At 46.4% G+C, this 22,899-nt stretch overlaps 1 protein-coding gene across 13 annotated transcripts in view; it reads left to right on the forward strand.

Annotated features, from left to right (window-relative positions):
- Positions 1-22,899, forward strand: part of CPEB1 (cytoplasmic polyadenylation element binding protein 1) — a 93,861-nt gene that overhangs the window by 57,817 nt on the left and 13,145 nt on the right. For 6 of the 13 annotated variants that reach the window (XM_073882205.1, XM_073882196.1, XM_073882193.1 and 3 more), the window contains exon 3: positions 10,453-10,644. In XM_073882205.1, coding sequence (XP_073738306.1) covers positions 10,491-10,644 — 154 coding nt within the window. In that variant the 5' untranslated portion in view covers positions 10,453-10,490. Of the gene's footprint in view, positions 1-9,940; positions 10,089-10,452; positions 10,645-22,899 lie in introns of those variants that run through there. The other 7 variants (XM_073882194.1, XM_025893198.2, XM_073882198.1 and 4 more) reach the window with 2 other exon arrangements.

Raw genomic sequence — 22,899 nt, forward strand, 5'->3', positions numbered from 1 at the left:
AACCCTGAGTTGGGACATGTATGAGGCAGACCTGGCCTGAGAAAGTGCCCCAGGGTAGGAGAGAGGCAGAATAGCTTGGTCCCTGGATTTGGATCCCACCTCTGCCACCTGGTAGCTTTGTCGCTTTGGCCCTCTCTGGGCCTTGTTTGCTCTCTCGTGGGGGTGAAAAGATTTAACCAAGTGGTCTTTTGGATCCTTTCCTGCTTTTCTTTGTGGCTGACACTCATCTGGTGGCGGGTCATTAGGGACTTTGGTCCCAGAGATTCTCTTCCGGTAGTGATTACTTGTTTGGTCAATCCCTGCTTAAAGGGCCCAAATTATGCAGAACACTCTTATTGGCAACTGATCAAACACTGATTAGAACTAATCTTACCAAAATGTGAGATGTGTTGGAGGGCTCTTGGTATATACCTCACAGAACAGGAAGAAATGGCTAGAAAACTAAGCAAGGATGCTGAATCCAAGGCCTTCAATTGTGTCAAGATCTTGTCTCTTTGCAGCCTCTCCCCAAGTGTGGGTTTCATTTTCTCCTTTTGCACAGTTGCCCTATTATCTGTGGAAGGAGATATGTTCACATTCTCTAGCATCATGAAGCAAGGAAATTGTTCCTCCACTGCTATATCTAATTAGAAAAATCCCAAAAAGGACTCCCAGTTAGCTTGCTGTGAATTGTGCCCATACCTGGACTGGTCTCTGTAGTCCTAGGAATGGGTTATTGTGGCTCACGTTGGGTCACATGTTCACCTGTGGACCGTCACTGTGATCAGGGAAGCAGAATCCTATGGGAAGATGGCATTTGCCTTTAGGGACGACTTGGATGCCATAGGAAGAAAAACAGTTCAAACAAAATCCTGGTGTGTGGGAGATTTATAAAAACATGGTCTAGGAGATTAATGAATGAGGCAGCAGCAGTCTTCAAACATCTGTTTGTATACATCTCATTGATCAAAAAAACAACAACCAAGGTGTCAGTTCACACCCATTAGGATGGTCATTGTCAAAACAATAGAAAGGCCGTGTGGGTGATAATGTGGAGGATTTGGAACACGTGTGCATTGCTGAATGTAAAATGGTGCTGCCACTGTGGAAAGCTGTGTGGTGTTTCCCAAAAATAAAACATTAAATGTAGAATTACCATCAGTTCCACTTCTAGGTATATATGCAAAGGAATTGAACCCATATTTGTACACCAGTGTTCACAGCAGTACTATTCACAATAGCCAACAGGTAGAAATAACCCAAATGTCCATTGACAGTTGAGTGGATAAACAAAATGTGGTGAATACACTGGAATATTATTCAGCCTTAGGAAGGACATTCCAGTACACGCTACAACATGGATGAACCTGGAACCTTGCACACAAAGGACAGATAATGTATGATTTCGCTTCTATGAGGTTCCTGAAGTAGTTGAATCCATAGAGACAGAAAGTGGTTATCAGGGACTGGAGATGGGACTTGTGGGGAGTTAGTGTTTAAATAGGCACAGTGTTTCAATTTGAGAAAGTTCTGGCAATACACAGTGGCAAGAGGCACACAAAAATGTAAATGTACTTAATGCCTCTGTATTATATATTTAAAAATGGCCAGAATGGTAAAGTTTTATGTATAGTTTACCACAATAAAAATTTTAAAAAATACAACGTACTTCTTGCATATGTAATTTTATATCTAATAAGTGAAAATGTATCCAGTGGAATAAAAATAGACCTATTTGATACCTATTATTTGAAAAATATGTAAACCCATTCTTTTTTTTTTTTTTTAAAGATTTTATTTGTTTGACAGAGAGATAGCACAAGTAGGCAGAGTGGCAGGCAGAGGGAGAGGGAGAAGCAGGCTCCCCGCTGAGCAGGGAGCCCGATGCAGGGCTCGATCCCAGGACTCCGGGATCATGACCTGAGCCAAAGGCAACTGCTTAACCAACTGAGCCACCCAGACGCCCCTATAAACCCATTCTTTAACAGTAGGACATTTTTCATTGTTCTTCTTCTCCTTTCCTCATATTTCTAGTCTACTTCTCCCATGGAATTTTATCCTCATGTAATATTTTACAGTTATGGGTCTTGATAATATGTTATACTTCTCAGCAACAAAAACAGTACATAAATTGAAGTTTTAAATTATTTTCTGTGACTAAAAGGCCGTAAGTGTTCTGGATTGCTGTGGCTTTTGATCGCTAAGACAGTTGGTTTAAGACAATCTCAATGTTACAAATTTTCATAAAATTTTCTTTAATAATTGTTTATTGGAAGTGCTTATTAATGAGATGAGACATTTAAAAAACCCATGTAATTTTGGATGACTCACTTATTGCTGGAATGACACAGGGTTTTCAACACCAAATATATTCCTATTTTTTGTTTTTATAGGTCTGTGCTCTGACTAAACTTATTCACATAAATAAATAGATGGGAAGTGAAGGAGTTGTTAGAGCAGTGTCTCTGTTGTTTGAACTCGAGTTCTATGCAAAAAAATCAGACATCTGTCATTATTTTTAGTCTTGTACTTGTTGACAGTTCCATTCACTCCTTCATATTTGTGATGAAGAAGGAAGTGGAAACCATCTAATTTGTGAAAAGATTTGTTATCTAAGTCATCAGTTACTGAATTTATCAGTTTTTTTGAAAGTATATCAAGAGTGCTTTATCAAGGTTTTAGATAACTACTGTGTTTATCATTCTTTGACTTAGAGACCTTGCTTACCTCTGTTTACCTAAAGGGTTGAGAAAATTACTGTCAATTTGAAAATACATCTTTGCCAAGAAAGTATCTTAAAATGCTTTTTATCTTACCACTTTTAAGTATGTACTGTCAAAACCTTGGGTCTCTAGATTCTAACTTGCTGTACTTGCGGAAAATCAGCTATAAAAGCTCATGAAGTCAGTTCTTACTGTCAAACCAATTAGTTCAATCAGACTTGCTTTTGTCAGAAAAAGTCTGACTTAATTTTCCCCAACATTTTATTATGAACGTTTTCCAACATACAGAAAAGCTGAATGAATTATGAAGAGGACACCCATCATACCCACCACCTAGATTCTACAGTACCTTTTGGTCAGGTTGCTTTACCATGTACCCATTTATATATCTCCTTAACCATTTAGAAGTACATCTTACTTGCATAACACACTTCAAGGTAAGTTGCAGATGTGGATATAATTCACTCCTAAATACTTCAGTATGCATGTCATTAACTAATGTTCAGTATTTGTTTACAATTTTTTGAGGTAAAATTTCTACACAGTGAAATGCACAGATCCTATATGGATCACTAGATGCGTCCTGACAAATGCGCACACCCAACCCCAGTTCCCATCAGAATGTAGCGTATTACCATCCCCTCATAAAGGTTCCTCCTACCTCTTCCGGTTAGCTCCCTCTACTCCCCACCCCCTCTCCTGCAGAGGCAACCACCAGATTTCACCACATAATTAGTTTTGACTGTTTCTAGAACTTCAAACGAGAGTGCATATATATTATATATATATATGATTTCATTTATGTAAAGCTTCTTTTTGTAATTACTCTAAGATTGCTCCATGTTGCCTCTGTCCATTTATTCCTTTTGACTGCTGAGTCATATTCCAGTCAATACATATGCCATATTTTATTCCTCCGTTGATGGTCACTTGGGCTGTCTCCAGAATTTGGTGATCATGAATAAAGCTCCTGTCGCCATTCACGTACAGCCCTGTTTGTAAACCCATACTTTCATTCCTCCTGGTTGAGTACTGAGGAGTGGGATTGGTGGGTCATAGGATAGTGTTCTGTTTAGTTGTATAAGAAATCTGCAGACTTTTGCAAAAGTGATCATACCGCACATAATAATGCATAGAAGTTCTGATGGGCAACGCTAAATGTTGGCAAAATGTGGAGCCAGTCTTTCTAATTTTAGCTGTCTTGTGGGTGTGTATGTAGGTCCCTGTGGTCCAGTTCACATTTCTTTGACTAATGATGTTGAGCACTTTTTCAAGTGCTTACTGACCAATTATATATCTTTGTGAAATATCTTTTCAATATTTTGTGCTCTTTTGAAAAGTACTTTTTTTCTTTTGAGTTAAGGTTTCTTTATACATTTTACATACTAGCCATTTATCAAATATGGTTGCGGGTATTTTCTCCCACTTTGTAGCTGTCCCGATTATTTTCTCAATGGTGTCTTGATGAACAGAAGTTTTTAACTTTGATAAGCTCCATTTATCAAAAGTTTTTTCTTCAATATTTTTTAAAGATTTTATTGACTTGAGAGAGAGCACGAATGGGGTATGGGGCAGAGGGAGAAGCCGACTTTCCACTGAGCAGGGAACCCGATGCAGGGACTCAATCCCAGGACCCTGGGATCGTGACCTGAGCTTGAAGGCAGATGCTTAACTGACTGAGCCAGGTGCCCCCAAAGTTTTTTCCAATGATGATTACTTTCTCTGTCCTCCATAGGAAACCTTTGTGTCTGTCCATTCCCCCACCCCAAGTCACAGAGAGTCTGTTTTCTTAGAGAAACTTTAGTTTTAACTTTTTAAGTTCTCTTTGATCCATATTGAATTAATGTTCGTATATGGTGTGAGCTCAGGGTGCATTTTTTCCCCATGTGGATATGTGGTGGTTCCAGCAGCATGTGTTAAAGGGTCTGTCCCCACTGAATTACTCAAAGACCACGTTTATTATTGGGCTTGCATTGACCACATGGCTCAATTGAGTGGGAATTAACTTTTTAACAATATTTAATCTTTCAGTATATGAACGTGGTACATGACACTTTAAAAACTAAACATTGTTAATATTCATTTAAGAAATATAAAAATCACTTTTTATTATCATGGAAATAATTTGTGGACTTTATTTGAAGATTATTTAAAAGTGTCAAGGCTAAAATAAGCCAAGGATCCCATTTTTATGGTGGGACATAGAAAGTAAATCAGTTGTTGTCTCTCCTACCTTAATCTGTAACATGATATATAGTGACATATAACAAAATCATATGTAAGCTTTCCCTGAATGTCTTAGCCATCATGTATGCATGCTCACCTAAACTGTTGTTTCACTTGTTAGCATGCAGGTTAACAAATTATTCTCTAGAGTGTGAACTTCTGCGGAGTTGTGATTAACTCAAGCTTAACCTTTAATGTTTGGTGACTAGTGTAAGAGAAAGTTAATAAGTGAGCCAGGGCCTGGAGATTGGCTTTGATCTGAGAGGCGACAGGGAGCTGTTGAAGGTACTTGTTTAGCGGAGTGAACACCATGAGGAAAGTAGTGCTGATTAAGAATGGGATGAGTTACCTGGAAGAGACAATCTGGGGTAGAAAAACCCTTTTAAACTTGTACTCCTCAGAGTGTGGCCAGCATCCCAGGAGTGTTGACATCATTTGGGAGTTTGTTAGGATTGCAAGTTCTGGGCTTGACCCAGACCCACCGAATCTGAATCCATGATTCAGAAAGATTGCCTATGTATTTGTATGCCCATTAAAGTTTGAGGAGTCCTGCTCTGGAGAAGCGTGCAGTCTCCCTGGCTTGAGCAGTTAAGGGCCATAGTGCAGAGGAGTTGAAATGATCTTGACAGATGTTTGACTCCTTGCACATTTGTTCAAAGTTGCCAAAATGGATTTTCAAAATCATCATTTTGGTTTTCTGGATTTTTGGGGAAGATTCTTTCAGACAGTCTTTTTAGAAATACATTATTAGAAATGCTACTTTATAGGCTTGTTAAAACCTTAAGAACCATAAATCATTGACTAAGTAGACTCGGCTGACTATAAAGTTTGTCATTTGAAAGAATCTAATGGGGACAAACGATCCAATGTCCTTCTCTGCTTTTCCCAGGGACCGGAATCTGGGGATGAAGTTGAGATTTTTGTAAAAGAGCTCAAGTGTGGTTGCTAAACAAACTAATAGTGTGCTGCTTTAAGGTCAAAAGAGGGAAAAGGAAGGAGAGGAGAGATCTTACTTTTGTATTGTTATAATTATGTGGTTACTAAAGGAACATCCGTCAGCAGCCTGCTAACCTCACACATACACTGTTCGTATTCTTCTGTTCCTTTACCAAAATTTCTGTCAGCACACCGAATCATCACATTGTTCTATTCATGGTGTAGATGCAACTTTGTAGTCTGCTCGTGCCATTTAGTACACTTTCCTCCTCTGCAGCTTCTTCCTCCTCGTCTCCCTCTCATCCCTGGCCTCCCTGGCTGATGTCTGGTCCATCTTGGGCCCATGGTTGGGCTCATGCAAACACACCTTGCTTACCTTCTTCCCTGTAACCTCCTCAAAATCAAGTCTCCTTTTTCCTAGAATCACCTTGTGATATATCCGTTCTGTGAAGCCAACCGACTTTGCAATCACCATCTGCCTTTGTAGAATGCCTTCATGGTTTCACAGGTGACGGCCTCCTGGCACTCCTCTCATCTTACTTCCCCTACCCCCCAGGTGCTCAGGAATGGCGGCTGCAGTGGACCCCGAGCAGTTTTGTGCTAAGTTCTGCCAGCAGAGGAGTCATCAGAGGACGGACAGGTTCCTAAGAAGATGGAAAAGATCAGAGTTGAGGCCACACTCCAAGCCCCTGAGCCAGGGTCCCTGGTTCACCTCTGCATTTTGAGTCTGCCAGGGGATGCTGTATCTTAGATTGTGGCAAACTTTGAACTTTGGGTCAGTTTACTTATCTCCCTGAGTTGTATGGCTACTAAGAAATTTGGGAGATTAACTGTAAAGAAGATAACTGATATTTTTTCAAAGGGAAATGATTCTAAAATTTTGAACCAAATTAAGAAACTTAAATCAGAAGCTTTGTATAGGTATTTGTATAGGTATGGATAAAGGAAAGTTGTAGGAAAAAGCATTTAAGAGAGTCATTGTTCAATAGACTGCCTTTGAATGAGATTTTTCACTTCATCTTGCGCTGGTTACCAGCTTTAGTACTTCAGAGTGCTTAGTTGGTGCTTGGCAACAGATGATGAATAGCGTCCAGTAAAAAGGGGCAGGTTCCTGTCCAGCATCTGCGGTGAGTTTGAGAAGCAAAGAAAAGCTTTTGCTCAGTGAAATTACCCTTTGCCTTTCAGACCTCTTCCCTCACTGCATGTTGGCCTGGTTGACAGTGTGCTCCTCAAACTTTCTTTCAGTACAGAGGAAGGAGGTGGAGCAGAATGGTAAATTTGGAGAGAGAGGATTAGGCAGCCATTGGAAAAGAGGCTTTTTGAGTAAAAGGTTTCTGGAGGGGCACCTGGCTGGTACAGTCAGTAGTGTGTGTGACTCTTGATCTCGGGGTCGTGAGTTTGAGCTCCACATTGGGTATAGGGATTACTTAAAAAAAAAAAAAAAAAAAGTCTGTTCCTTGAGTAAAATGTTTCTGAACACAGCTGGCTGTGGATAGAGTGACGGTGCCTACCAGTTTGCCTCCAGTCTCTGTTTAAGCTGGCTGTCCTGGTACGATTTTGTTTTAATTGAAGTATCATTAACATAGAGCATGACGTTAGTTTCAGGTGTACAGCCTAGCGATTGGACAGTTCTGTTACTGCACAGTAAATAATGTCGCCATCTGTCCCCATATGTTACTACAACATTATTAACTATTTATCCAATGTTGTACTTTTTGTCTCTGTGAGTGACTGACTTTAAAGCCGGATGTTTGTTCTGGTATGATTATTAAAATTTGCCCCCTTTCTCTCTCAAAAATGCCTTGGTTTGGATGATAAATTATATGGTCACCCTACTGAAAGTGAAACACTGATGAAATACTTTGTGTCAGGCAGCATACGAGACACTTTATGTGATCCTGAAAGGTAGCTGCAGTTGCCACCCTACAGATAAAAAGATGCTCAGGAAGGCTGAGTAACTTGTCTGAGATCAGACAGTGGCCGACCTGGTGGGCAAAGCAAGATCTATCAGACTTTTAAAGCTATTTAATTTTTCCCAGCCCGCTACATTAAGCATTTAACGGGTATGGGCTCCATTGATTTTTAGGATCTAGTGAAGGAATCCTAGAGTGGTAGTGAAAGCCTTTTTCTGGAAGAACCCGTGGAATGGAGAAGATCTGGATAAGAGCGGAGGTGATGCCTGTAGTGGGGACTCTGGGGGTGGAGGTCAGGTTGTGTTTAGATCGCGGAGCTTCTGGGTGCACGTAGCCATCAGTGTCCTTAAACCCTGCTGCTTGGGCCTGGATCAGTCAGCTTGGGGTGGGAAGGTGGTGGAAGTTGTATAGATATATCGCTCAAACTTTCATGTGCCTACACGGCAACTGGGAATCCTGTTAAAATGTAGATCATTTCTGTAGGTCTCAGGGGGGCCTGAGATTCTGCATTTGTAACAAGCTCCCAGTGGCCCAAGCCACGTTGGACTTTGGGCAGCAAGAGTAGGGTTAGTGATTAGGTTCTCTTTGTCAGGGTCATGGGGGTAGTCATGTACACAAAACCCTCATTTTAGAGGTTGGGGAGGGACAGTGGCTTCTAGGCGTAGGTGGCCTCACGGTGGGTTGCAGGGACTGTATGGAAAGGTGGTTGGGGGGGAATGGGTACTTAAATATGGATGTTTTTAAAGGTAGCATTACATGTTTGTAATTAGTATATGCAGATTATTTTTAAAGTATACCGTTAGCTTGTGTGAAGTGGAGACATAGAGAAGCAGGAGAGGGAGTGTTCTGGGGTGAGGACAGCACAGCATGGTGCGGTGGTTGGACACAGACAGAGAGCAGAGTACCTACAGCCAGACAGGAATAACGTGGTTGGATGACACAGCAGCAAAGCTCTGGGGAAAAGAAAAAAGAAAAGAAAAAGAAAAAACCACCTCCAAGGGGAGGAGTCCTTCCCACGGACTGGTCATGTCTCCCCTCTCGGCTATGCCTGCGTGCCTCAGGACACGAGGGGACATAGTGCAGGTGGCTCTGTAGCTTCTCCTGTGGTGAACAGCACTATCCCCACCTCTGCCCGCCTGGGACCCTGTCACGGGCAGTCCCAGGTGGGCCTGCTTCCTGTATCTGGTTACTGCTCGTGGAACGCAGGAGAGCAAGCAAGGTGGCGTGCTTCCAGCCTGGTCTAGGTGTGAGTGGCCTGCCTGCCGGGGCTGGGACTTGGCTCTGCCTGCTTTTCTGAGGGGGGAGCCTTGTGACTACAGGTCATGATGGAAAAGGACTGATGGGGGGGAAGAGCACATTGGGAAAGAGGAAATGGTGGAGGTTCCACAATCTCTGGGCAGAGCTGGACTTTGTTGCTGGAGCTGTGAGTGGTCACAGAAGTAGGGCCTGGGTCCCAGGCAGCACCCCTGAGTGAGGCATCCGGCTCACTACCCGGCTGGCCAGCGTAGCTCTGAGTGCTCTTGGAAGGCCGGAGAAAGAGTGTCAACAGAGCGGGGTGGGGGAAGCTCCTGATCTCTGACGAGGCAGAATACAACTGGGACCGTTTCTCCTCTTTCCGTCTCTCTGACAGTGTTCTAGCAGTGTCACCCCAGTCTGTCCCTGTGGTTGCCAGAGGGTAGGGGAGCTGGACCTGACCTTTCTGCTCATGACTCACTGCCCATCCTGTTGGGGACGGGGATTGTCCTGGTCAGGGCAGAGCTTACCCGGGCGTGTGGGCTGTGAGACACCCCTGAGCAACACAGAGTCCCTTCCGTCTGCCACAGCTGACCCCTTTTCTCTGTGATAAACTGCTCCAGACAAGCCTGGAGCACCAGGTGGTGTTCCCCAGGGTCCAAGTGTGCCGTGTTTTTCTGAAGGTGATTCTCTTCCTCCGTGGTAAACACTGCTGTGTCAGGGTGCTGCTCAGGGCCACTTGGAGCACATAGATTTTTGCTAGCAGGATTGTGAAGCTTTGCATTGGGCTGCAAAACCAGGGCTTGAGCAAGCAGCTGGAGAGAGTCCAGGACTAGAGTGTTTTTGGGTTTGGGGGTGGAGAGCAGAGGGAGGGGAAGGGAGGGGCAGGAGGGCAGAGCTCCACAAGCAGGCAGTCGGCTGCTTTGGCTTTGCTGTCAGCAGAGAGGACTTCAGTCGTGCCTGAGGGCCGCTTGGCCACCATTGCTGGAGACCGGAGGGCGCTGCCTTGGAACCCTGACTTACCGGCACTGCACCCGGACTGTTCCAAGTAGCTGTTGTGCTATCTTTTCCCGGGGAGGCAAGTCTCCTCCCTGTCGTCCCCTCCTGCTCCTCCCCCATTCTGTGAGGGATGATGCCGCTCTCTATTGCACGGCTCAGCCGGCTGATGTCACTGGCAGCGGGAAGCATCAGCAGCCTGATCACATGCTGGCCCAGTCTGTAATGCAGACGGGATAGGGGTGTGTATGTGGGGAGGGGGGCTGTATGGCAACTGCTCTCGCTCTAACACCCCCAAAAGTGCAGAGGCAGCGGCCGCAGCGTCCAGCCAGCTTGGATGTCTGTTTCTTGGGCTTGGGGAAACTACTATTAATAATACTTATTGTTGATGATACTGGGGAAAACAGCCCTTAACTCTGGGGTTTCTGCTGTCGTCCTGTCCAAAGCAGACTTCCAGGACTCTGAAGAAACAGTTGCAAGCAGGATGCTTTTCCCCACCTCTGCGCAAGATTCTTCCCGGGGCCTCCCAGATGCAAATGACTTGTGCCTTGGCCTGCAGTCCCTCAGTCTCACAGGCTGGGACCGACCCTGGAGCACCCAGGACTCAGATTCCTCAGCCCAGAGCAGCACACACTCGGGTGAGTGCCAGGCAACGAGTTGGCTGGGGGAGGGGGACGCATGGGGTGGCGATCGAAGACACCCACAGCAACAGTTGTTCTCTTCCCCTTTGCATCACCCCCCCACCCCAATACAACATGGAGCTGTTTTGCAAGAGATGGAAATGCTGGCTGTTAGTGTGGCAGGACAGATGGTTGCTTGTAAAGGCAGGCATGGCTTTTCCACTTACCCTGATAAATTCCCTGGAGTTGTTAGTCTGCACCTGGGGTGGCCCTGAGAAGGGTCCCCAAGGTGACAGTCTTATGCAGAAAAGATCCAGCTAACCCCCTAGCGCCCAGGCCTGTCTTGGAGATGATGAAGCAAAACACTTTTAGGTGGGGGAGGGGACCTAAGGGGCTGATCACTGGATGTCCAGATTCTGTTTCTCAGTGGTTTTTAAAACTAGGGACCTGTATATGAGGATGGGTGGTCCCTGAAACATGGCAAGGGAATAATTTTAACCTCAGGTGAGGCTGGGTGACATTAGGATTATTGGAATTGGCTTAACATATGGGTAAGAGCATTGAACCCTGGCAAGGGGTAGGCAGGGTCATTGGGGTGGAGTAACTCTAAGCTGCGGAGGCTTTGTTTTTCTTTGTGTGAAGGGTAACCAAATGGATGAAGAGCCACTCCCCTTTAGGACTCCTTGTTGCCTTGGGAGGATTTGGTGGGGACAGATTGAAGGGGCTTCTTGGCAACCCCTTGAGCTGCTTCTGATGAGACCTTCCCAGTGCCCGTTTATTTCCCTATTGTGGTACATGGCGGGGCGGGGGTGGTGGTGTGTAGGGTTGGCCGGACCCAAGTCTTGGAGTATTCAGGAAGAATTGGGAACTTAGGAAATATGACAGGGAACTTAAAATCCATGTATTTTTCTTTATGTGAATTGTGTCTTAATAAAAAGAGTATCAGCAGCAGATACTTTGGGAAGATGGAAAGGTAGTGGGGGTGGGGCAGCCGTTTGCTGTTGGTGCTGACCATGGGATGCACTGAGCCTGCCATCCTTCCCTCGCCTCCCCTGCTCCAGAAACTGACAGTCAAGGCAGCAAGGTGCTGTCTTGTTGATTTCTCTGGCCTCCACCCTGTTTGGCGCAGGTCTTTTTTTAGAATGCTTTGCAGAGCCTGGGACTGTTGTGTCTGTTGGCATTTTAATGGCCAGTTGTTTCAGCAAAATCCCATTTGATTGGGGGTAGGGGGCTGGATTTTTTTTTTTTTTATTTGATTGAGGATGGGGAACAGCTTTGCCCTAAGTAACTACCTCTGGTTAAGGTAGAATTTCTTGAAGTACTGGCCTTGAGCTGACTCAGGTTTGTCCAGAAATGTCGGTAGGTGCCTTGTTCCCCTGGGCAAGCGTGTATCCTGTGCCTGGAGATCTTGGCTTGGAGGCCGTGGTCACTTCCCTTATGTGGTACTCTGAGGTCGACCTGGATAGCCTATGAAGCTGGCCTTGTCCTCAGTCCCAGGGTATCTGAGCAAAAGACAGAAGAGCTCACAGAGGAGGTGGGCACCTGTCTGTGTGATCCCTGTTGGACTAAGGCACTATTTCACTGACACCAGGTTGGGGTGTGGCCCTTCTTTGGCTCTGGTCTGTCTTAGCTACAGGGGTCCTTTTGAAAAGTATTACAGCACATAGAATTGCAGGAGGACCCAACTTGGGCCTTGGAGAACATGGCCTGAAAGTTACTGTGAAATTGGGCTATAAAAAATAGCTTGGACACAACCAAAATTTCTCTGGCTTCCCTGCTACCAAATGTCCTGTGCTTACGGCTATTTGTCTCCAAAGTGGGGATTGATTTATTTCTCCACCTTTCATCTCAGGCACTTTAGTGATAAATATTACATGATTCTGTGGATCAGGGAGGGACTGCAGTCTGTGGCCCTAGCATTCGCAGGGACCAGAGGGCTGCCCCAGTGGTATGATCTGGCTTTGGGCAGGGTTGGTGTGGCTCTGTCTTCCCTTCTGAGGGTTAAGGACACACTCATCCCTAACATCCATGATGTCCTTGAATTTTGAAGCTTTGGTGATGGCCATCCCTCTTCTTTCTCTGAGCTCGGGGCCTTCTCGGAAAGCCCACATGAGGGTACTGCCTACTGGAGTAGGATGTAGCCCTCCCACCAGCCAGCTGCAGTGCCAGATTGGGCACCCTTGCCAGCAATGCGGGAACATGCAGCCCACATTCCAATGCCTACACTGCCTTCCCATCTGAAGACCAACTAGCTCACTTTCTTCAGGGGGGAGGAGGTATTTCAACAGCTCTGTACAGTCTGGGAGTTATCCTTACAGCATGGTACTGGGCTGTCTGTGTGGAGTGCAAGGTGCACGCTTATTCCTTGGGCTCTGTTTGGTGATATATTTCCCCAGGCAGCTGTAGCTTTACGTTTGACCATCTTCTGCCACTTTTAAGTATTTAGCAATGTTGGGGGCAAGGGTAGAGATAGCAGGGCTTTTGCTTGAATAAATTTAGCCAAGACTGTCAGTCATTGAGCCCTAGCTGTGTGCCAGGTACTAGGTTATTCATCAGTGAATAAAATCCCCATGACTATCAAGGGAAAAGAGGTGAGAAGGCATATCAAATGCAGCATGATAGTTGCTATGATGGATGCTTCCATTTTCTCCCCTAAGGGTTTTGGGATTTTTTGTTTGTTTGTTTTTGTTTGTTTGTTTTGGCGTAGGGACAGCCTTTCATCAGGTTCTCAGCGTGAGGCTGGTACATGGAGACCTTTCTGAAGGGACTAGAGTCCTTCTGCTGCATGGGTTCCATTGGCCTCAGAGGCCTGCTTGAAGACCCTGGAGTGGAATTTGGTTTTGAGATTTGTGCCCACAAGGCCAGTATTCGTTTGGATATGGTACTTTGTGGGGTCCCGCTCTCTAGACTCTGCCTACCCTGAGGCCTCACCTCTTGCTGGGAAGGAAGTCTTTTACTGTTAGAAGTGGGTGTTTCCCTTAGACCCCAAGTCTTGTGTCCAGCACTACCTTTGTCTTCCTGGCAGTGTCTTACGTCCTGTAATGGAACAGCAGGGCTCTGAAAGCTGTCCTCACTAGCTCAGGATGGGGGATGGAATGACTAAAAACCACTAGTTACTGACTGCTTCCTATGTGAAGTCCATCACGTGATTTTAATGCTTGCACAGTCCTGTGAAGTGTGTACAGGCATTACTTTTGTTGTAAAGATGAGGAGATAAGCTCAAAAACGTTGTGAAGTACCAGAAATCTCACAACTGCCAGAATTCTACCCAGGTCTCTTTGGTTCCAAAACTCTTGTGCTTTCTGTTACATCTGTGTTCCTGTAAGCGGAACTCTAACATGTTGAAGAACACTTCTGTTAAGGTGTCTCCACATACAGCCCTGGGGCTGTCCGACCAGAGGTGGTGTGTTCCCTTGCTGAGGCCCCTCAAGGCCAGGGCATGCAGTGGACTGTTCTGACTCCCCTCCACCTGAGTCTGCTCATCAGCAGCACCACCAGATGGGTCGGTCTTCCTGACCCACCCTGGGGACTCTTGCATAGAGCATTATTCAGCAGGAAGGGGGGGTGACTGAGAATCTACTCTGGGGGGGGTCTGGAAGCCAGGGACTCCTAATGAATGCCTTGTACTGAAGCCCAGCGGGTAGACCAGATGCTCAGTCTGAGTATGCCAGAGGCCATGTCTTGTTTTCTCCCACTGTCCTATAGAAGTTCCTCAGGGATTAACCTGTCAACCTTCTCTGGTTTGTTCCCTGACTGCCAGCCAACCAGTCAGGTTATGTGCTACTTGCAGGCTCCCCGTTGGTGGGCAGGCTGGATCAACTTTTGCTTCTGCTACTGCTGCCCTTCCAAACAGCCTTTCTGAGGTGACATTCAAAACACAGTTGGGCTCTTGTCTGTAGAACATGGACTTACTTCCTAGACCCAACCCAGTTGTGCAGATCTGACTCCATTATCCAGGTTGTCCTGCTCTTATCCCCAGCATGCAGCACAGTGCCTGGCTCATGGCTTTTTATAAGGATCTGTTGAATGAACGATGAATGCCAAGCCCCCGTGTTGTTAATCCTGGGTAGTTTTAACTGTAGAATTCTGTCAAGGTCTCTCTTATTCTTCTGCCTCCTACTTGTTTTGATCAGCTGGATGGATAGATTTCTTCAAAAATCAGTATCTCTGAACCTCCATAGCTTCTAAGGCATGAAGACGCATTTACAGAAAATTTTGTCATACACTGGAATGTGAATTCTGTCATGGAGTCAGGTAGTCTACTGAGGGATAGCTTTTCGTGCAGAGAGGAGGGAGGGCCTGGGAAGCATTAAACAATAGGGTGCCTCCTAGGTGAGAAGTAAGTTGGGTAGGAGAGCATGTGTGCCGACCTTACATAGGACTTGGGTATGTCATTTCTTCAGGTAAGGAAATTTGTCCAGTGAGCAAGACAGGGGAGAAGGGCTATATTGGGTACCACCTTGGACCTGTGGGATCCACAGTCGGTGGAGGCAGTTGACACTCAGAAGACTGCCACCTGAGTTGAGGTATGGTGGAGAGTTGAGGTATGGTGGAGAGTCGAGGTATAGTGGAGAGTTGGAGTACGGTGGAGAGTCGAGGTATGGTGGAGAGTCGAGGTATGGTGGAGAGTTGAGGTACAGTGGAGAGTCAGGGTGTGGTGGAGAGTCGGGGTGCAGTGGAGAGCTGGGGTAGGGTGCAGAGTTGGGGTGTGGTGGAGAGCTGGGGTAGGGTGCAGAGTTGGGGTGCGGTGGGGAGCTGGGGTAGGGTGCAGAATTGGGGTGCGGTGGAGAGCTGGGGTAGGGTGCAGAGTTGGGGTGTGGCGGAGAGCTGGGGTAGGGTGCGGAGTTGGGGTGTGGGGAGTTGGGGTGCGGTGGAGAGTTGCAGTGTTGGAGTTCTAGGCAAAGAGCAGTCTGTTGTACCTGGAGTGAGTGCTTCCCTCCCCCTTCCTACCTCTATGCCTTCAGATGGATTTTGAGCACACAGCCTAGAACCAAGGGTTGGGATAGGGAAGGAAGGGTTCCAGGTATGTGGCCCTAAATCTCAGGCTAGAAATAATGGCCCCTGGTTTGGGTTTTTTCCATGACTACTCCCAGTAGCTAGCAGGCATCTGACTCTGATGTCTTGGGCCTAGTCTCTCCCCAAGCTGAGCTCAAACTCAGACAGTGTCTTGCAATACCCACATCCAGTGCCAAGCTCTTGCTGCCATTATTGCTGCCACCATCAGACTCTGGGTGACTTTGTACTCTTGGGGAAGGCTTCAGAAAATTCGAACAGTGACTCAGCTGTAAAACCCACAGGAGCTGGCATAGAAGGGTGAAAGTGGAGAAAGTTAACAATCAGTCTAAAAATATTACTGCTGATTTGGTCTCCTGTACCCTCTGAGGTAGCATTAATGAGATGGAACCCTCTGCCAGGTCCTCTCCCCTCCCCGCTCCGTGACTTCCCTGAGAGCTGTCTGTAGCTGATGCTGATTCTTGCCAGCATATGAGTGGGGATGAGTGCCTCTGCCCCAGGAAGAGCACACTGCTTTTCTTAGTCACTTTTGGAAGATACAAGTGCCATGCGCTTGGCCACCGGGGCTGGAGGGACTTGGTAAATCTCAGACTTCCTATGGTCCCCGAGTTGTGGAGTTCAGGAATAGAGCGCAGAGGTTAGGGCCTTGGCTCCCATTGAAGGGTGACTGTGGACTTCTCTCCACTTCCCACCCCCCAAGCCATCTGGGTTAATACTTGACATCTGGCCTTGGTGAAGCTCTGTGCCCTGTGATGGGAAGTGGACTTCGAGATAAGTTACTGGCCTGCAGCGTAAGTGACCTATCACTTCCACTGTTTTAGGTTATGAAGCTTTTCCAGTAGATACACTTCCTACTTCAAGTTAGGAAGAGGGAAACCTATCAATTCTAGCTGTTTGGCTCCTTCCCTCCTGATTCTCAGCTGCTAAGGATCAGTGCTGGCCCCCCAGCAACCTTACGTCAAGGGAACTGTGGTCTCAGGGTCTGAGCCGAGAGCAAGACAGGTTCCATCTCTTGAAATGAGGTCCCACTTTCCCCAGAAGCTTTTCCTTTGGTCTGTAGACATTCAAAGAACTGCCTGGCCAGGCCCTGTGTGAGTTGACAATTTAGGGGCAGTCAGGTCATTCTGGGGCATCTGACCACGGGTGGCAGTTTCCAGAAACCTGGCTCCTTCTGTGGGTTGAAGGAAATATAAAAATACCTGGAAAATCCTAGACCTGTTTATACTAGGTTTTCTTCCCTGTATCTTCTAGTCCAACTCCTACTGTATTCTTGGCCCCTTCCACTGTAATATTTGCAGGAAACTGCATGGAGGTGCTGATGTGACCCAGGTGGTATTAATCCCGGGGCACTCAGACCTTATGTCTGCTAGATGGCATTGTCCCTTTCTGAGCCATCAGAACAGCCTTTCCCCTCTTCTTCTATGTGGCTGGGATGGTGTTCAGCGAAGCGTTCTTTCCTGCTCTTCGTACTTGAACACAGAAGTGTGTATCCATGGCTGCAAGGATCCCAACAGATGGCAGGGAGGTGCCTCTTTCATCTTGCCCTTCCTCAAGCAGAGTAGCTGTGTTCCACCTGTACCTATATATGTTTAGTTCTCTTTGAAGAAAGTATTGGAAACCAGTGGAAGGAGTATTGTCACAAATTGGATGTGGCAAGTAACCACTTCTCTCAACCTCTGTTTTGGTGACGGGCTGGGTTGGGATGAACTGAAACTTTTTCCCCGTAGTTCCGAGTTGCCTCTAAGTCAAGTATTGTGTCCTTAAGTTGAATAACCTTGATGGAAAGGGTGTAGCCTCAGTGAGCATACTGGCTGTAAGGGATGTGATGTCTCCTTCCTTCCAGTACTATTTAGCAGATACTGATCACCTGCTCTCTGCCAGATGTTGAGCTAATTACTGTTGGAGTGGGTTGGCATGCTTGGTTGAGAAGGCAGAACTTTGTCCACATGTGTGCCTGCAGATATACAAATGTTTTTGAGGTTTTAAAAAGCTTGTTTAAAAGAAGATTATTTCTTCTTCTAGGCAGAGGCTCGAAAGGTACTTAATTATCATCCCCCTCCCCTCCCCTGTCACCCCCGCTGGGGATTCTAGGCCCTATTACTTGTACTTGATTCTCCTTTTCAGGCTAGATCCAGTTACCTTTAAAGAGGCAGAGAAAGTCCAGTGGGAATTGACTGGTTTTCCTTCGTGTCATTTAAAAAGAAACTTTCTGTTTGGGAATAATTTCAGATTTACTAAAGTTATAAAGTTATACAAGGAATGCTTGTATTTCTTTTGTCCAGATTCTCCTATTGTTGACATTCATCTTTATCAATTGCATGTTCTCTCTCTCTCTGTCTCTACATAAGTTCTTCCTGAACCACTGAGAATAGAGATGTTCTTACATAACAAAGCCGTTCTCAATTCCAGTCAACATAAAGTTGATATAATACTTTTCATTAAACTTGTTCGTAGTCCAGTTTTGTCACCTGACCCAGTAGTGTCCTTCGTGGTACTTTTCCTTCTCTCTTAACAGGTGTCTGCTCCAAGCAGTAGGTCCTAGCTCCCTTTGTTTTTGCCCAGTATGAGCTTACAAAGTCTTTTTTTGGTTGTCTTGAATATTTTTCGCAACATTCAGCTTGCTCCGGTCAACATTTTTCCCAAAATGTTACCACAGTCTGTACCATTTTTTTTTTAAGATTTTTTTTAAATTTATTTATTTGACAGAGACAGCGAGAGAGGGAACACAAGCAGGGGGAGTGGGAGAGGGAGAAGCAGGCTTCCTGTGGAGCAGGGAGCCGGACCCGGGGCTCCATCCATGACCTGAGCCAAAGGCAGACACTCAACGACTGAGCCACCCGGGCGCCCCAGCCTGTACCAATCTTATATATTCTTTGCTCCTTGTTACTATCACCCTCCCTCTCTCCACCCAACCAATGTTTTCAGAAATCGGACTCTTTGGAAAATGTCCTATATAGCCACCGTGCTTTTGTTATTTTAGGTATTAGTTGCCATTATGCTGTACTAGAGCTGTGTTTAACCTGCAGTTTTTAAGTCAAGGGAAATAATGACATGAAAGGTTTTTGGGGTGTGGTGAGGGGGACTGATGAGAAGCCTGATGTAGCAAGCCTGAGGTTTTTCTAGATGAGTGCTTCTCAAACTTTAATGTGCACACAAACCCCCTGGGGATCTTGTTCAAAATGCAGGTTCTGATGCACTAGGTCTGGAGTGGGGCCCATAATGCATTTTTAATGAGTTCCTACAGTGGCAAGGCCCTAGAGAAGTTTCAAGGCCTGGATGATTTAGATCCCAAGGCACTGACCTTTGGTAGGCTCAAGAGCTTTGTCAGTCAGTAGCTGATGGTCTTAAAGGAATCTGAACAAAAGAGAGGTGTTGAGAACAGGAAGACAAAAATGTAAAGTCCTGAGTATTAAGAAAAAATAAAAGTAGCCAGGAAAGGTGGGTTTCAGAAGATACAGCTCAGAATCAGAAAGAATTGGGTCCCATCCTGTCACTCACTAGCTGTTGCTTATACCAATGCTTGCCCTTTGAGCCTTGGGTTCTCTTTTGTTAAGATGGGGTAATAGGACTCACTGCTTAGGATTTAGTGAAGATTACTTACCTAAAGTGCTTCTAACAAAGCATCTGGCACATGCTCTATGTGCAGTAAGTGGAAGTTGGTCTTAGTGAATGGTAGGAGCTTGGTTGAACCTGGTCCAGACTGTAGAACAGATGATTGACCATGAACCATGGGCACTTAAGGAAGTGAGTTCATTAGTGGCCAGTGTGGGTTGTCATGCCATTTTCTTTTTAGACAGGCTTATTATCACATTGAGAGGAGTGCTGTAGACATAATTCCTCACTTTGACACAGGAATTTGACAGAGCCTCAAGATATCTTTGTGGGCATGGTAAAAAAAAAAAAAAAAAATTCCATGTTAGTTGAAGTGGATGGATTTGTGGCTGGTAGAACAGAAGTACCAACAACGGTAGTGAACAGAAACTGATGGGAATGAGAAAAGTAGTCTGCAGTGGCACCCAAGTTGCTTTTTGACTCTTCCAAATACACTTTTTTTCAAAACCTTGGGTGAAGACAGTTACTGTAGCCCATATTTATTGTCTTTGATGCCCCCCAGACACAAGCCCTTGGGGCCAGCCATCCTCTCTTGAGCTTTTTTCTGCTGCTTTATGCTGTGTTTCCCTTGAGAACTCGGGCTCCCTACAGTGCTGTACCTTTTTCTAGGACTGACACACAGCCCTGTGTCTTGTCTTTTCCTGGGGAATGGCCCCCTCTGACTTGTGCGCTTGCTGGGGGCTTCTCTTCAATGGTGCTGCTTTATCAAGAGGGAGATGAGGTAGCCTCATCTACCACTTACCTCAGGGCCATTCCTTTTGTTCCTTCCAATTTCTCGGTTCTTTCCTTCTCTGAGGATCTCAGTGTTTGTTGGTTTTAACCACAGGCCCAGTTACATGGGTCCCTTTCATCTCCTTATGGATGTCCTGTCCAGCCTCTCATACATTCCATGTCAGCCCACTCCTGGTCACAGTCCTGCTTCTTGCCATCCTCAAAGCTCAGTGTTCACCGTCCCACCACCTCCTGTTTCTTCTGTCTGTCCCTCATCCCACTTGCAGCTCTCAGCACGCTGAAATGGCTGGTTTGTGTCTGCATCCACTGTGTTGACCCGTTTCTGTCTTTTCACCTGCACTGCATGACCCGTTCTTCCCCTGCCCTGCAGCTGTTCCCATCAGCTCTTGTCCCACTTCCTCCTTCACAGCCCTGTATGGGTCCCGTGTGGAGAGAGTGGCCCATCGAGCGTAGACACAGTCTCTCAGCTGGGCCCTGGGTGCAGGGGGGCCTTCCCGTCATCTGCCTCAGCCACCCCCACAGCAGATCTTCGGTGTCTGCCTCGTACCTTCACGGTGAAGTCTGCACGCCCAAACTTGATTTTCAAAGCTCTGTATGATACCTTGTTATTCGGCACTCTACACTTCTGTAAAATGTGAAGGAAGATGAGGCCCTCTAGGGCATTAGTACCATTTTAAGGCTAATATGTATGATCCACTAATTTTCACAGCACTTTTATGCCAGGTTTTGCAGCACCAAGAAGAAGCCTTGAATAAATCTTCACACCTCCTGCCTTCTCAGAGCACGAGCTCAGGGCCTTGGATTTTGTGCTTCACTGAGGCAGTGGCTTGTCAAGAGTATTTGAGAAGTTTGACAAGGATTATTTCTGGTGGATGTCAGAATCCAAGCATTGAGAGACGCTTACTTTGAGCATAGGGTTATGGGCCCATGCTTAGAAAATTGCTTTCAAAGCCCCAGTGAAAAGAATGTTTTCTTAAAAAGCAAAGTAATAAACTAGCAGACTCCTTGGCCGTAGGTGGTTCAGCGCCCCCCCCGCCCCCCAGCACACATGCATATCAGACTGGCTAGAATGAAAAAGACTGAGCGTACCAGCTGGGGGCCGGGATGTGGAGGGGACGGAGACTCTCTTCAGTGCCAGTAGGAATGTAAAGTGGTACATCCCCTTGGGAAACCGGTGTGACCGTTTCTTTAAGAATCCAGGATATATGTACCAGAATAAAATAAACACACACGTCCACAATATCCCCTGCACTTAAAAAGTTAAAGGTACACCCACCCTCTCTTCATCTTTGGGTCACAGGAGACGGGCTGGTCTCCTCTGGCACATGCGCTCTGTCGTAAATGGCGTGTGTGTGTGTGTGTGTGCCCCGCGAAGCGTGCTTTCACTGTGACTGCATGGGAGGCCTGGAGGGGTTCGTTCCTGCCACTTCGGACCGAGCACAGCCCCCAGCTGGCATTCGGACCGACGAAGGACCTGAGAGGAAGCCAGCTCTGACTACCTGTGTGTCACTCAGTGACCTGGGGGAGGGGGGCCAGGTATGGCCACTGCTTACTGAGCACCTGTGCACGTGCGCACACACGCACACCTGCACACGCACACACAAAGACGCACACGCACAGAGACACACACGCACAGTACTTTGCACAGTACATTGGTTTCACCTCACAGCCATTGAGGTGGACATTTTCCCCTGTCTTCCGATGAAAACATTATCAGGTGAACGCTTCTTCCCTAGCCCTTGTGCTGCCATGCTCCAATGCAAAGCCCTTTTATTCTTCATCCTCATGGATGAAAGGCATGTTTTCCTTTGGATTCCTTATGTCTTCAAGGCCAAGGGTGGAAAGCTGTCCCTTTCTTCCACTTTACCTCCCTTACCTCTTCTGGCCTTTGCTTCACTCTTTTTTTTTTTTTTTTTAAGATTTTATTTATTTGACAGCATAAGCAGGGGGAGTGGCAGAGCAGAGGCAGAGGGAGAAGCAGGCTCCCCACTGTGCAGGGAGCCCAATGCGGGGCTCCATCCCAGGATCCTGGGATCATGACCTGCCAGGCGTCCCCTTTGCTTCATTCTTTTTTGATGTTTGGTATTTAAATATTTGTGTGCTGGGCACTGCTCCGCTGAGCACTGTCCATCTGCTGTCTTCGTTATTGAACCCTGCCGATGAAGCTATGAAATAGTTGCTATTCCACTCGAGACCTTATGAGAAAATGAGGACTCCACAAGCTTTGCAGGGCACACAGCCACAGAGAGGTGGTGTCGGACCTAGGGTTCCAGCCCAGGTTCGTCTTAAGCCAGAGTGGGCTTAACCACACTGTCCTTCCACCCTCAGTGTCTGAAGTTCAGGAGTGAATAGCAGAGAGTCTGTACCTGCAAGCACTTTGTGTGAGGGAGCTTTGCAGAGGAGATGGCGTGCTTGTGTTGAATCAGACTTGTGGGGCGTGGCATGAAATTCTGTCCTGGAGCTCTAGATAGTGTTAGAAAGGTGGGAATTCTTTGAATAAATACGTTGGCAGGCAGTAAGGAAGGAGTGTGGTTTGGGCTTCCTAATTGTGCTGAAGGTGTCTCCTAAGGCAGCACGACGTGTGTATCCAGACATTGATAGTAGCTGTGACCAGCGTTCCTGCTGGCACAGTTTCCCCAAATACTGGCACTGACCCTTAAGTTTGGGTGGCGGAGAGCCGTTCTGCTGTTGCAGCAAGAACTCTGGTCTTCAGGAAGCCGTCCTGGAACTGCCTCTAACGGGCCCTAGTTGGCCATGGGCGGTGTTGGACGTCTCCTCGTTACACTCTCCCTGTGGTTCTGTTGTGCTTCGGTGGTTGTGCCTTTGTGTATCTTCTCGGGCAGCTGTGGGAGGAAAGGGAAGGACTGTTGTTTGGGAAGAAAACGAAGAGGTCGTGAGACTTCTTTATCTTTTTTT

This window comes from Callorhinus ursinus, unplaced genomic scaffold, assembly GCF_003265705.2.
Source record: "Callorhinus ursinus isolate GAN/ISIS: 27379988/994484 unplaced genomic scaffold, GSC_fseal_2.0 scaffold45, whole genome shotgun sequence".
Taxonomy (NCBI): Eukaryota; Metazoa; Chordata; class Mammalia; order Carnivora; family Otariidae; genus Callorhinus; species Callorhinus ursinus.